Genomic DNA, 15055 nt, shown 5'->3' with positions numbered 1-15055 from the left:
TTGAACCACAGCACCACTTCCAGTTTTCTGCTGGTTCATTGGAGATGAGAGTCTCTTAGACTATCCTGCCTGGAGGTGGCTTTGACCACAATCCTCATAGTTCACCTTGCTGAGTAGCTGGAACGATGGGCGTGAGACCCTGGTGGCTAGCAATTGATTTTTTTTTTTTTGCCAGTCCTGGGTCTTGAACTCAGGGCCTAAGCACTGTCCTTGGGCTTTCTCAAGGCTAAAGCTCTACCACTTGAGCCACAGCACCATTTCTGGTTTTTTTCTAAGTATGTGGTACTGAGGAATCGAACCCGGGTCTTTATGCATGCTAGGCAAGCACTCTACCACTAGGCCAAACTCTCAGCCCACAATTGATTTTTTTTTTTAATTCTTCTTTTCAAATTCTACTTTTACTTCTAACATTGAAAATAGTTAGTTATTGGGCTTTATGCCTAGCATATCTATATCTATATTTATATCTGTAGATATACATATCTATGTATACATATATAGCTATACATATATCTATATTTACACATACATATATCTGCACACATATGTATATATATAGATTATGTATATATATGTGTATAGATATAGTTGTATGTCTATATAGACCTCTATATAGAGAAATACACATGCATATTATAGAGATGTATAGAGACATGTCTATATTTATATATATGTGTGTGTGTGGAGAGACATCTGTCTACATAATAGCAATTCTCTAGCTTGTATTTCCGCTCTCCTGACAGTCAGATTTGGGGACTGTTTCTCTGCCAGTCTGGCCATCTCTGCACTGCCAGCTGCAGCCTGCAGGGACAGCTTCCTTATTTACCACAGCCTGGGACCCTGGCCCCCCCGGCCCTGAGACTGGCATTTAGGCCTCCGAACTCCAGCAGCTGGCAGGCTGCACAGAAGGGTCTCTGTTAATGGCTACCTTGTGTTTTTCTTTCCCTCCCTTCCTTCTTTCCTTCCTTATTCTCTCCCTCCATCCCTCCATCCCTTCCTCCCTCTCTCTCTCCTCCATTCCCCCCTACCCTTCTTTTAGGCTTTTTTTTTGCCAGTCCTGGGTCTTGAGCTCAGGGCCTGAGCACTGTCCTTGGGTTTTCTCAAGGCTAGAGTTCTACCACTTGAGCCTCAGCACCACTTCCAGCTTTTTCTGTGTATGTGGTACCGAGGACTCGAACCCAGACCTTTGTGTATGCTAGGCCAGCACTCTACCACTAGGCCACATTTCCAGACCCTATGCTCAGAATTTATCCTGGGAAAGGAAAGAAAACTGCATTTGTAACTGGGCACGGTGGCTCACACCTGTCAGCTCCTCAGGTGGCCGAGATCTGAAGATCGTGGTTCAAAGCCAGCCCAGGCACTAAAGTTCATGAAGCTCTTATCTCCAATGAACCACTAGAAAACCAGAAGTGGGGCTGTGGCTGAAGAGGCAGGGACAGCGCCCAGGTCCAGAGTTCAAGCCCCAGGACCGACAAACAAATAAACAAACAAACAAACTACATTTCCTCTTTCAAGCAATGAATGTGACTGCATTTTGTGATCGTTACTTTCACAGCCATGGGTGAGAAAGGGTCACAGACCCAGTAGGGGATGGAGGAGAAGGGGAAAGAGTTTGTGGGCCAAGACAGGAGGGGTTGAGCAGCTGAGCTCCAGAATGTTCCATCACCCACCATCCTAACAGCCCAGCTCCATTAAGCTGGTGAATCATTAGCTTCCGCCCCCAGTGAGAGACTGAGATTGGAAGCCATGGAAAGTCTGAATCCATCAACCTTTTCACCCCTGCATGGAGATATTGTTAAACAACCATGTTCACAAGTGTGCCTGTCTTTACCGCCTCGTGCTTGCTTCTCGGAGTCTCCTTTTGACCTTGGCTGACATGAGCTGGTCCAGCAATGGATTCCCCTGCTTTCCGTTCCTCTAGAAAATAGACCCCAGTGCTGTAATCATCCGAAGGTGCCAGCGAACTAGACGAGTGTGTGTGTGTGTGTGTGTGTGTGTGTGTGTGTGTGTGTGTGACAGGAGAGGAGGCTTTCCAAGTAGATTCAAGATGTCAAACACCCAGAGTGCATTCCTGCAATCCCAGTGACTCGGGAGGCTGAGATGGGAGGATTGAAAATGGAGGTTCGATGCCAGCCCTCCTGCATGCAGGAAGTCAAGTTCTCGAGAACCTCCTCTCCAACTGACCACCCAAAACAAACCCAGGCCAGGCAGAAATGGATGGAGCTGTGGCTCAAGGGACAGGGTGAGAAAGCGCAGGGACAGCACCCAGGTTCTTGAGTTCAAGCCCCGTGAGTGGCACACACATACATACAGAAATAAATAGGCAAGATGGCAAAAGGGAATCAGTTGCTTTTTTTTTTTTTTAATTCTTGGAGACATGGCTTAGCAATACAGGACTTGTCTAGCACATGGGAGTTCAAATCCCAGTACTGCCTATATATATATATATATATATACATATATATATATATATTTACATTTGCCAGATAATAGATGCATTACTTCTCACACATTGCTATCCCTTCTTATGTTTTCTCCCCATTTCCCTTCCCCCACCCCCTCCCAATCATCTTGTTTCCCCTCCCCTTCCCTTTCCTATTTCAAATAATCAAATAAACGTAGATACAATATACCAGGTAACAAAGTCAGGTTCAATAACAATATGAGATTAACCAAAAGGCAACAAAAGAGAAATAGCATAGCACATTAAGGACAACAATCACTCATCATATGGCTTTTGTTTCTATAGCCTTTAGAGGTCCTTTCATTTAGCCTCTTCCTAGATGGCCTTATGTATCTAGGTTTTGCGCTATTGTAAATCTCTACTAGGAGAGCCCTAGATATGTACTAATTATTACTAATTATTACCTTGAGCCTATGTTCCTTTGTGTCTGGCTTACTTCACTTAATATGATTTTTTTCCAAGTCTTTCCATTTCCTTCTGAATGGGGCGATGTCATTCTTTCTGATGACAGCATAGAATTCCATTGTGACCAATATATAAATATATATATTTTAAGTATTATGTAGCTGGGTGTCAGTGGCTCTCATCTGTCATCCTAGCTACTCAGGAGGCTGCAGTCTGAAGATCAAGGTTCAAATCCAGCCTGGTCAGATGCTTATCTCTAATCAATCATCAAAAACTTTTTTTTAAATTAAAAAAATGATAAGCCGGTAGTGGAGCTGTGGCTTGAGTGATTAAAGGTCTAGCTTTGAGCAAAACAAAACAAAATCCAGTAGCAGCAGACCCCAGGCCCTGAGTTCAAGCCCCAGGACAGATACACAAATACACACAAAATAGTTTATATAGATATATGTAGGTCACATAAAGACAAATGCCCACTATGAAATTTAGCAAACACATAAGTTTGGCCACTGATTTTAACATTCATATTCCTTCTCCCCCCCCCCCCCCGCCCTTTTCTCCCCTGTGTAATCTTCCACAAATGATGTGTAACTCAGTCTGGGAATGTGTCCTTATCTGATGGCTGTGTCTAGCCTGGCTTTCCTGTTTTGCTCAGGGAAAATATATTTTTCTCTTTCCTAAGGTTCTTTCTGCATTATCTCACACACAGGCAGAATCACCCTTCTCCACTTAGCCAACTTCCCAAATGTGAGGTTAAAGACCAAAAAAATCCCTCCTTCTTCCCCTCGCTGACTCACTGGGTTTTGAGATAACAGCAGTTACTTAAACCCAGCCCAGCTCCTCCAAGGTGGAGTCTGAAGAAGTCTTGGACTCCTGGCTCTCATGCTATTGAACTTGGATATGACTTTCGACGAACCCCATCTGAAGCCGGTGTTGGAACCGCCTGGGCTCAAGCTACCCAAGGCCAGAGGTACCAGAAAAATGGGATGTGGTGTCCTGAATGGAATTCCAGCCTTAGCTTAGAAATGGACAGGCTGGGTGTGGTAGCTCAGGTCTGTAATCCCAGCCACTCAGGAGGCTGAGCTTTGAGGATTGTGGTTCAGAGCCAGGCCGGGCAGGAAAGTCTGTGAGACTCTGATCTCTAATGAATGACTTTTTAAAAAGTCAGCAGTGGTGCTGTGGCTTTAGTGAAAAAGCTCAGGGACGGTGCCCAGGCCCTGAGTTCAAGGCCCAGTACAGGCAGACAAAAATTTGTTGAAAATAGCCAGTCAGTTGTTTAGCTGTGTAGATTAGGTGAAAAGCTTGACTCCAAAAACAACTGGCATATCTTGCTTTTTATTTAACAACTATTTTGAAGAGCAGAATAAAACAAACAAACAAACCAAATAAAACAGGAGAGGAAGATAAACGTTACCCATAAATTTGAATCCAGCGATTCCAAAGTCAATGTTTCTGTCAACGAGAGATTTCTCTCTCTGTTGATAAAATAACTGTGAATCTGGAATGATTGCATAGAAGTCAAGGAAATTAATTTGATGAAAAAAGAAAAAGAAAAACAGGGCGGGACTGTGGCCTAGTGGTAGAGTGCTTGCCTAGCATGCATGAAGACCCGGGTTCGATTCCTCAGTACCACATACATAGAAAAAGCTGGAAGTGGTGCTGTGGCTCAAGTGGTAGAGCTCTAGCCTTGAGAAAGCCCAAGGATCATTTGTTGATTCATTCACTTTTGCACTTACTTCCTTCATGCATTCATTCATTCTTTCCATAGTAAATGTGTGTGCTTGGCCTTTTCCTCCAAGGGTCGAATGGATTATTTTGTAATCTTGAGTTGAGTCACTCAGTTATTGTGACAGAGCTCGTTCTTTTTCCATTTAGAAATTCATGAGTGGGTTTGTGTTTAGATGCTGTCTGTGTATTTCAGAGACAGGACTAAGAAGGTCCCTGCAGCCAAAAATGGGCTTTCCACTCTCATTCCCTAAAACACATCTGGTTTAGCTCCATGTCTGGTTTTCTGGTGGGATGAGAGCCTCCTGGACTTTCCTGCTCTGGGATGGCCTTGAACCCTGGTCCTCAGAGCTCAGCCTCCAGGCATTCATCTTTCATTATTTTTTTTTAATATAAAGGTGCCTTATTTATTTGTTTACCTCGGACGTAGGCAAAAGCCATGACGTGTGCATTGGGTGATATGTTATGGAATAACACATATTGGGAAATTCAGGCATGCACACAGGAGCTAGGCGAGTTGTTGCTTCCATAAAAATGGTGAATTTTACTCCCATCCCAATAGCTGTACTTGAGATATGGGCAAGACATGGAGGGAGAAGAGCCGGGTAGAAACACAAGTCCATGAGTTCAAGCCTCACTCCACACACACACACACACACACCCCATTCATGTAAACAAGGTTTTATTCCTATTTTTCTTGGGCCAAGACACCCCACTTGCTTCATTTTATTCCTCTATTTAGAGGAATAAACGTGGACTAGCTTAAACATCAGGCAAGGATTTCCTTGACTGAATGGCAAGCGATGAAATGGACAGAACCTATCTGCCTGACACCTGACACTGATTTATGTCATGTTATCTAGAACACAGAGCCCTGGTGGCTTCTGCCTGTCATCCCAGATAATCAGGAAGCTGAGATCGGAGGATCCCAGTTCCAAACCAGCCTGGGCAGGAAAGGCTGGGAGACTCTAATCTCCAATGAACCAGCAAAAAGCCGGAAGTGGAGCTGTGGTTCAAGTGGTTGAGCACCAGCAAAAAAAAAAACTGAGCAAGAGTGTGTGAGGCCTTGAGATTGAACCCTGCGCGCGCGCGCTGTGCGCGCGCGCACACACACACACACACACACACACACACACACATGAATGGTGTGACACCTTGCTTCCATCCTCTTGTGTCTCTGTCTTTTCTTCCTCCAGGTTTCCATCTTCTTTCTCCTCCATGGCGCTGTCTTGCTGCTATGATTCTGGGGATCTCATGCCTGGGACTTCTGGTGACCCCGATAGTGATGGGAACAAGATGTAAGTGCTGTGGGAGCCACGGGGTTGGGGGGGGGGGCGTGGGGCAAGAGCCACGGGGACACAGCTGTGATCTCACGTCCTTCCCGGGAGATAGAAACAGGATGAGGATACTGTTTCACATACGGTTCCAGATCACAGCAACGAGTGTGGGGCGGTGTTTGTGTGTATTTCACGTTTTTACTATTAATTATGAATATGATGGGTTTATTATTATGGCTGTTTCCGTGATTTGATCTATAGTATGTGCTTATTATTGCTCTTATATGATTATATTTCTTATTTACATTATGTGCTGATTAAGATGAGTACATTTATTATTTATATTACATGATGATATTTAGTTACAGTTTGTGTTTATCTTTATGATTACATTTATTATTTATAGTATGGGTTATTATGATGATTGTATTTATTATTTACATTATGCGTTTATTATTAGTGTGTTGTTAACATTATATTTGTTATTATACTATGTGTTTATCACAGTGATGATCATTTTTATTAATACGGTATTATTGTTTTATTATTATATTCAGTGTTTATATTATGTGCTTATTATTTTCTGTGTCATTTTTATTCTTCTTTATTTATTTATATTATGTGATTATTGTTATTATTATGTTTGCCAGTCCTGGGGCTTGAACTCAGAGTCTGGGCATGGAGGCTGAGATCTGAGGATCGTGGTTCAAAGCCAGCCTGGACAGGAAAGTCCATGAGACTCTGATCTCCAGTGAACCAGCCACCAGCCAGAAGTAGACGCGTGGCCCAGGTGGTAGAACACCAACCTCAAGTGAGAAAAAGATCAGAGACAGAGCTCGGGCCCTGAGTTCAAGCGACAGAACCAGCACTAATTAAACTAATTCAACTGGAATACTGAAGAAGAAAATCAAATAGTGCTTGCCTACACATGGGGCTGTGTATATAAAATATTTCACTTGCCCCGGAACTTAATAATTCCAGGTACATACAATGCCGTTTGCTTTCTCAATTGTGAAAGCTCTTAAACCACATATATATATATATATATGTATATCATATACACACATAAATATATATATATATTTATTTATACACACATACGTATTTAGCCCCAGCACAGGAGTTTGAACTCAGAGCTTTGAGCGTCCCTTGGCTTTTTCACTCAAGGCTGGCACTCTTCCACTTAAGTCACGTTTAACTTTTTTCTTGTTTTAGCTGGTTTCCTGGAGATAAGAGTCAGGGAACTGTCTCAGTCTCCTGAATAGTTAGGATTGCAGGCATGAGCTACTGGCACCAGGCTTTCTTTCTATTCTGCAAACACAGCAGTCTTTTGCATTTTCATTTAATTTATTTATTACCACTTCTGGGGCTTGAACTCAGGGCCTGGGCGCTGTCCCTGAGCTCTTCAGCTTAAGGCTGGCACTCTACCACTTGAGCCACAGAGCCCCTTCTGGCTTTTTTTGTGTGTGTGGTTCATTGGGCATAATACAAGCATCTCACAGACTTTCCTGCCCAGGCTGGCTTTGAACCTCGATCCTCAGATCTCAGCCTCCAGAGGAGCTGGGATGACGGGTGCGAGCCATCTGCATAACAGCTTTTATTTTTGATTATCTCCGTTTTTATTTATTTCACTATCTTATTTTTCTGGTCATTTCTTTGGCCAGCCACTCTCGTAAAAGCTGGGTAATTTTGAACTTCAGAGTATCTGCTTAGGGCCAGGAATTTGGCCTTAGTGGTAAAGTGCTTGCCTAGCATGCACTAAGTCCTGGGTTCGAATCCTCACTACCACAGACACAGGAAAAGCAAGAAGTGGGGCTGTGCTTGAACAGAAGCAGCCCAGGGACAGTGCCCAGGCCCTGAGTTCAAGCCCCACGACTGGAAAATACAGAAATAAATAAATATCTACCTTTTTACAGACAGGAGAAAAATCAGACCTGCAGAATCCGGAGTAACTTTCTAATCTGTGATTGGGGCTGAGTGTGAGTTATTTCCCAGCAGTCTTAGAGTGGTGATTTGCTTCTCAATCAAGTTCCTGAATGGTTTCTCCTGTCACTCTGTCCACGCTCACTCCATTCTGTGTCTGGATTGCCTTAAACTCCAACAGAAAGGTGGAAGCCGGGCGTTGGTGTTGGAGGCTGAGACCAGAAGCTTTGAAACAGGGGATAAGAAAATCTGGGTGCTTCCTTCAGCAAAAAGCTGGGCGTGGAGGCGTGGTTCAAGTGGTAGAGCACCCGCCTTGCACAACAACAAAACAAAACATGAAAGGGAAATTAAGCAGGAGCATGAGGCCCTGAGTTCAAAGCTCAGTGCTGGCTGGGACACACACACACACACACACACACACACACACACACACACACACACACGTCCCATCAGCCATTTGCAATCGAGTCTCAGTGTGGGTTTGTGTTTAGTGTCCCAGACCTCCAGCCTCCTTGGGCGGTATCAGGAGAACCTCACACACCTGGAGGGGGCACTGGCTGAGCAGCAGCGGGCAGAGAACGAGGCCCGGGAGGAACAGAGGGGGCTGAAGGCTATGGTGGACGCTCTGACCCGGAGGCTGGAGCAGAAAACCAAAGAGCTAATGGAGCTTCGCCAGCTGAACCTGCGCCTGCAAGACGAGCTGGACAGGGCCGCCAATTCCACAGGTAGGTGTGTGTGTGTGTGTGTGTGTGTGTGTGTGTGTGTGTGAGAGAGAGAGAGAGAGAGAGAGAGAGAGAGAGAGAGAGAGAGAGAGAGAGAGAGAGAGAGAGAGAGAGAGAGTGTGTCCTTGGTCTTGAACTCAGGGCCTGGGCACTGTCCCTGAGCTTTTTTTTACTCAAGGCTGGTGCTTTACCACTTGAGCCACAGCGCCACTAACAGCTTTTTGCTGGTTCCTGGGAGCTAAGAAGCCTGTTCAGGCTGGCTTTGCTCTTCAGATCTCAGTTTCCCCAGTAGCTGGGATTACAGGCGTGAGCGCTGACTCCCTCCTTTCCATCATCATCATTATTATTATTATTATTATTATTATTATTATTATTATGAATAATGGTTGTGGGGCTTGAACTGTGGGCCTGACCACTGTCCCTGAGATCTGTAGCTCCAGGCTGGAGCTCTACCACTTGAACCACAGCACCACTTCTGGGTTTCTGGTGGCTCATCGGAGTTAAGAGTCTCAAGGACTTTTCCCGCCCAGGCTGGCTTTGAACTGGGATCCTCCGATCTCAGCTTTCTGAGTAGCTGGGATTCCAGGCATGAGCCACTGTACACAGCCATCCCAGGAGGTCTTCATGGGGTTCTCTAACTGGGGTGCCTCCTGGTCACTGCTTCCCCCACCCCCCCTCAAGGCCCGTGTCCCCAGGACTGGATCTGGCACGGGGACAGCTGCTATCTGTTCCCCTCTGGACCGCTGGACTGGGAGAAGAGTCGAGAACAGTGCTTAGCCCTGGGTGCTCAGTTACTGAGAATCAACAGCACGGATGATCTGGTGAGTTGTGATGGAGCACTGTGGGGCGAGTCCCCGTCCCGGATTGACAAGCCAGATAGAGACTCCTGAAAATGCAGAGGAGGCAGTACCGTAATGCATGCTGGTCCTTCCGGCTTAATCAGGAGGCTGAAATAGGAGGATCGTGGTTCAAAACCAGCCCGGGCAGGAAAGTCCAGGAGATTCTGATGTCCAATGAGCTACTCGAAAAAAGCTGGAAGTGGTGCTGTGGCTCAAGTGGTAGAGCTCCAGCCTTGAGTGAAAGCTCAGGGACAGCGTCCAGGCCCTGAGTTCAAGACCAAGGACACACTCCCTCTCTCTCTCTCTCTCTCTCTGTCTCTCTCTCTCTCTCTCACACACACACACACATAACCACCCCTTTTGACTTCAGAGTTTTGCTTGTTTGTTTTGGTGCGGGCACCAGGATTTGAACTCAGGACCTGAGTGCCAATCCCTGAGGGTTTTTTTTTTAACCCCCCTCAAAGCTGGCACTCTACCACCTGAGCCACGGCGCTTCCACTTCCAGCTTTTTTACATTTTTGCTCATCATTGAAGATAAGCATCTCCCAGCCTTTCCTGCTCCTGGGCTGGTCTGGAACCTCGATCCTCCTATTTCAGCTTCTTGATGAGTAAGGCCGGCAGGCGTGAGCACCAGGATGGTTGATCAAGTTTGTTTTGAGGCATCTGATACTCATTGACCTCCGGGTTCGAAACCACTGTGCGTGCAGGCAATGGAGTCACAGCCATTCTTTCCCACAGGACTTTATCCAGCAAGCCATTTCCCACTCGAGTTTTCCCTTCTGGATCGGGCTGTCTCGACGCAAACCCAGCTACACCTGGCTCTGGGAAGATGGCTCCCCTTTGTCACCGCGTCTGTAAGTTCCCCCTTCTTCTTTAGGGCTTGAGACTCGTGGCTGAACCTCAAACCAACACGTTAGACTCCAGGCCCAGTCCAGGAGCTCCCTGCATTAGTACCGGCCACCCCTGGTCTTCTGTCCAGTCAGAGGAGCTGGATTTCAGGGCAGCACCTCAGGACACCTTGGGGCTTCAGGGTAAACAGGGAGAATTGGGGGGCAGGGGTGAGAAAGATCTGCAGAGTGAGCACAGCCCCCAGTGAGGCCTATTTGACCTTGAGTGCCATCTTTGTCCTTGAAAGAGACTGGGAGGTTGCTGTCTTGAATCCAGGATGGACGAGGGGTGAGGTGAGCGTCTGAGCTTGGGCTGTGGGCTTTGAGATGCTCAGGAAAAAGAAGGCACTGCCCGAGGGAGGGGCTGTGTGCCCGCCACACATGCCCCCCCCACTCCAGAATGTTCTAGAACCTTCTAGAAACAATTGTCCAGGGCTTCAGGGTAAGGGGAAACTGAGGGAGCTGGGCGAGATGCCTTGTGTGATGATGAAAACCCACGCCAAGATCCACATAATGAGGAGGAGGATATAAATAAACCTGTTGCAAGGGGTGCATATTCAAAAAGGGGTTTTTTTGGGGGGCCTCTGAGACCCAGAGGCCAGTAAACTTAGTGTGGTGTGTGTGTGTGTGTGTGTGTCCCGGGGCTTGAACTTGCAGCTTGGATACGGTCTGTGAGCTTTATCGCTCTAAGGCTGGCGCTCTATCACCTGAGTCACGCCTCCTCTCCTGGTTTTCCTTATTATTATTATTATTGTTGTTGTTGTTATTATTATTATTTTGCTTGGAGAGAAGAGGCTCCTAGACTTTGCTGACTTGGGCTGGCTTTGAACCAGGTACCTCACTCAGATCTCAGCTTCCTGAGCAGCTGGGATTACAGGTGTGCACCACTGGCTCTGGCTGTGAACCTAACACCACGTCTGTCTGTCTGTCTGTCTGTCTGTCTGTCCTCCCCCCCATGTAGGTTTCGGTTACAAGGTGCATTTTCCCAGAAATACCCATCAGGCACCTGCGCCTATACCCAGCAGGGGGTGTTTTATGCGGAGAATTGCATCTTGGCCGCTTTCAGCGTGTGCCAGAGGCAAGCGGACCGGTGGAGGACAGGATGAATTAGAAGGTTCTGGAAAAAATAAAAAAAAAAAGAAGGGAGAGAGGGGTGGGGTGGGGAGCTTTGAACTTCAGCCTGCCCTGGCATGGACTGCAGCTGTGACTGCAGGAAGCACCGGTAGTTCATAGCTGCTCATTAAACAGTTCAGCAGAGGCCACAGCTCTGCTGTCTCCCAGGCTAACGCCACGAAAAGTGGTGATCCGATCCAGAGGAGGCTGAGATGGGAAGATCACGGTTCGAAACCTGCCTCTGTGGGATACCTGTCTCCAAGGAACCAACCCAAAGGCAGAGTGGACGCGTGGCTCAAGTGGTGCAGCAACAGCCTAAAGTAAAAAAAAAAACCAAAATGTCAAGCAAGAATACTGGGATGGGAGTTGAAGCCCCAGTATCCAAACAAACAAGCAAACAAACAAACACCAACACAATATGTCTTCTTGTTTCAGTTGAATGAATTTTATTTTGTAAAACCAGGTGGGATTAAAACATCTGTCTCCTTGCTTATGTTGTTGATGTTTTATTATTATTATTGCTATTGTTATTATTATTGTTGTTATTATTATTATTAACCAGTCCTGGGGCTTGAACTCAGGGCACTGTCTTTGAACTGTTTCGCTCAAAACTGGTGCTCTACCACTTGAGCCACAGCACCACTTCCAGCTTTTTGGTGATTCTTGGGCGATAAGAGTCTCACAGACTTTTCTCCCCAGGCTGGCTTTGAACCACGATCCTCAGATCTCAGCCTCCTGAGTAGCTGGGATTATAGGTCTGAGTACTGGCACCTGGCTAATATGTCCCCCCCGCCATGGGACAACTGTATATATTTGGGACTTCTAAGCCTTTATGTGATAGGGGACGTGAGGTGTTTTGGGTTTTTGGTCTCCGCATGGCTTCTCTTCTGGTTCTCCGGTCAGAGTGCTTAGAAAAGCAGAAGTTTCACATGTTGATGCAACATGTGAAATTACTTATTGCCTAAGTGGATGTCACGAAACGTTTCTTGTGGTTTTTGTTTTCCCCTGAAATTGTATAGTCTTAAATTTTCCATTAAATGTGTCACTCACACTGCTTTGTTCATGAGTTATATGTAGGAAATACTTGCTTTTTTTTCACATCCTGAGACTTGAACTCAGGGCCTGGGCACTGTTTCTGAGCATTTGTCTTCCAGGCTGGCACTCTACCACTTGAACCACAGCGCCACTTGTGGGTATTTTTTTTCTTCTTGTGGTGCTTAATTGTCAATAAAAGTCTCATGAACTTTCTGCCCAGGCTGGCTTTGAACTGCGATCCTCAGATCTCAACCTCCTGAGTACGTCTTGGTTGAGAGGCCATTTCTGTAAGCTCGTCTCTCTGAGGGCTATCTGTCCATTACCTTATATGCTGGGCTGCTAGTATTTAAATAAAGAAATTGAGTGCGTAAGTAAATCCTCAAATTACAGCTTTTGCCCTGCAGCCTGCTTACTATTTCCTACATGAGCCAAAAGTGGGGTTTTGCTTTTATAAAGGGTTCGTAAAAATAGATAAGGAAGGCCCAGAGTGTGGCCTAGTGGTAGAGTGCTTGCCTAGCATGCATGAAGACCTGGGTTCGATTCCTCAGTACCACAGACATAGAAAAAAAACCATAAGTGGAGCTGTGGCTCAAGGGGTAGAGCTCTAGCCTTGAGAAAGCCTAAGGACAGTGCCAAGGCCCTGAGTTCAAGCCCCAGGACTGGCATTAAGAAAAATTAATTTGCAAAAGAAACTACAAAGGCTCCTGAAGTTGAACTTTTCCACTCACCCCTTTCCAGAAATAAATGTTCCATTGCTAATGCTCCTGATGGATCGATTTTTATTTTTATTTTTGTCAGTCCTGGGACTTGAACTCAGAGTCCGGGCACCGTCTCTGAGTTCTTTTGCTCAAGGCTGGCGCTTTACCACTTGAGCCACAACGCTATTTCTGGCTTTTTGCTGGATGGTGGGAGATCAGTGTTATGGACTTTCCTGCCTAGGGCTGGCTTTGAACCGTGATCCTCAGGGCTCAGGGATGCCAGATGTGTGATAGTGGGTGCAGGTGATAGTCTAATAATAATAATAATAATAATAATAATAATAATAATAATAATTAAATTCTTCAATGTGACTTGCAGTTCCTGAGGCTGGACAGCAGATGGCAGAAAGCACACTGGCTTTGTCTTGGCCTCTGAATCTCACACACACACACACACACACACACACACACACACACACACACACATCTCCTTCAGGGCTGAGCCATTTCCTGTCACCTTCCCAGTCACCTCTGGCTCCAGGGAAAGCCTGGATTCACAGATAAACGTGCTCCCTCCTCCCCTTTAGTTTGTGCCAATCCTGGGTCTTGAACTCGGGGCCTGGGAGCTGTCCCTGAGCTTTTCCACTCAAGGCTGGTGCTCTACCACTTGAGCCACACCTCCCATTCATGCTCTTCTTGGTGCTTCATTAAAGATAAGAGTCTCAGGGACTTTCCTACTCTGCCTGGCTTCGAACCATGATCCTCAGATCTCAGCCTCCTGAGTTAGCTGAGATAAGAGGTGTGTGCCATGGGTGTCGTCGTGTCTCCTCCTCCTCCTCCTCCTCCTCCTCCTCCTCCTTCTCCTCCTCCTCCTCTTCCTCTTTCCTCCTCCTCCTCTTCCTCCTCCTCCTCCTCTTTCCTCCTCCTCCTCCTTCTTCTCCTCCTCCTCCTCCTTCTCCTCCTCTTCCTCTTTTCCTCCTCTTCCTCCTCCTCTTCCTCCTCTTCTTCTTTTCCTCCTCCTCCTCCTCCTCCTCCTCCTCCTCCTCCTCCTCCTCCTCCTCCTCCTCCTCCTTCTTCTTTCTGGCAGTCCTGAGTCTTGAACTCAGGGCCTGAGCACTGTCCTTGGGCTTTCTCAAGGTTAGAGCTCTACCACTTGAGCCACAGCACCACCTCTGGGGATTTTTCTGTGTATGAGGGACTGAGGAATCGAACCCAGGGCTTTATGTATTCTACTCTACCACTAACCCAAACTCCCAGTCCGACCCTGGCTCTCCTAAGAGGAGAAAATAACTTCTCCACATCTCCTCCGAAGACAAAGATGGCATTCACAGTGCAGCGGGGTCCAGGACTGCGGTCACTCTAGAGACCTTGCTCACCCCTGCACCCCAAATCTCTCGGTTTAACCTGACACTACCTGCACCCCTGAAGACTCTGGAGTGGGGGTGGCCCTGGAACCCCCGCGCCTTTCTCAGCTCTCTTTATTTGGCCTATGGAGGAGAGTGGCAGAGACGCTCAGAATGGCAGGGGCGCCCTGGCTGAGGTCCACACCCGGGAAAGGTGTCTCACGACCAGAAGAGGGGCGTCATGTCTCACGCCTGTAATGCTGGGGACTCAGGGGCTGACGTGTGAGGATGGTGGTTTGAGGCCAGCCTAAGGCAGGAAACATGAATGAGACTCTTCTCTCTAATGAACCACCAGCCAAAAAGCTGGAAGTGGAGCTGTGGTTCAAATGGTAGAGCGCCAGGCTTGAGAGAATGAACAAAAAGGACCAAGAGCCTCTAGGTCCTGAGTTCAAGTCCTGTGAGCAACACACACACACACACACACACACACACACACACACTCACGAAGAGTCTCACAAGGGGAAAGGTTCAGAAGGGTTTCATGTTAGGAAAACAAGATAAAAGAAGGAAAAAACAGAGGGCAGGTGGAGATTTCTGTCTCCCCACAGAGCTTGTCTTTGGACTTTG

At 46.7% G+C, this 15055-nt stretch overlaps 1 protein-coding gene across 1 annotated transcript; it reads left to right on the top strand.

Moving 5' to 3' along the window:
• Positions 1-3731: 3731 nt before the first annotated feature.
• Positions 3732-11841, top strand: Olr1 (oxidized low density lipoprotein receptor 1). The gene is made up of 6 exons (XM_090325060.1): positions 3732-3836; positions 5788-5889; positions 8283-8516; positions 9195-9334; positions 10091-10206; positions 11201-11841. The coding sequence occupies exons 1-6, from the start codon at positions 3749-3751 to the stop codon at positions 11343-11345; spliced, it is 825 nt and encodes a 274-aa protein (XP_090181186.1). The 5' UTR covers positions 3732-3748; the 3' UTR covers positions 11346-11841.
• Positions 11842-15055: the final 3214 nt, after the last annotated feature.

This window comes from Megascapheus bottae, chromosome 37 (assembly GCF_031878675.1).
Source record: "Megascapheus bottae isolate mThoBot1 chromosome 37, mThoBot2.hap1, whole genome shotgun sequence".
NCBI classification, from domain to species: domain Eukaryota; kingdom Metazoa; phylum Chordata; class Mammalia; order Rodentia; family Geomyidae; genus Megascapheus; species Megascapheus bottae.
The sequence above is the reverse complement of the archived record's forward strand: the minus strand, read 5'-3'. Positions and strand labels throughout refer to the sequence as shown.

Bases quoted from the DNA above. Each gene is read 5' to 3' on its own strand.
- Olr1 (XM_090325060.1), top strand. From the start codon at position 3,749: ATGCTATTGAACTTGGATATGACTTTCGACGAACCCCATCTGAAGCCG. The intron at 3,837-5,787 runs GTACCAGAAAAA...TTCTTCCTCCAG, and splicing joins CAAGCTACCCAAGGCCAGAG to GTTTCCATCTTCTTTCTCCT. The intron at 10,207-11,200 runs GTAAGTTCCCCC...CCCCCCATGTAG, and splicing joins TCCCCTTTGTCACCGCGTCT to GTTTCGGTTACAAGGTGCAT.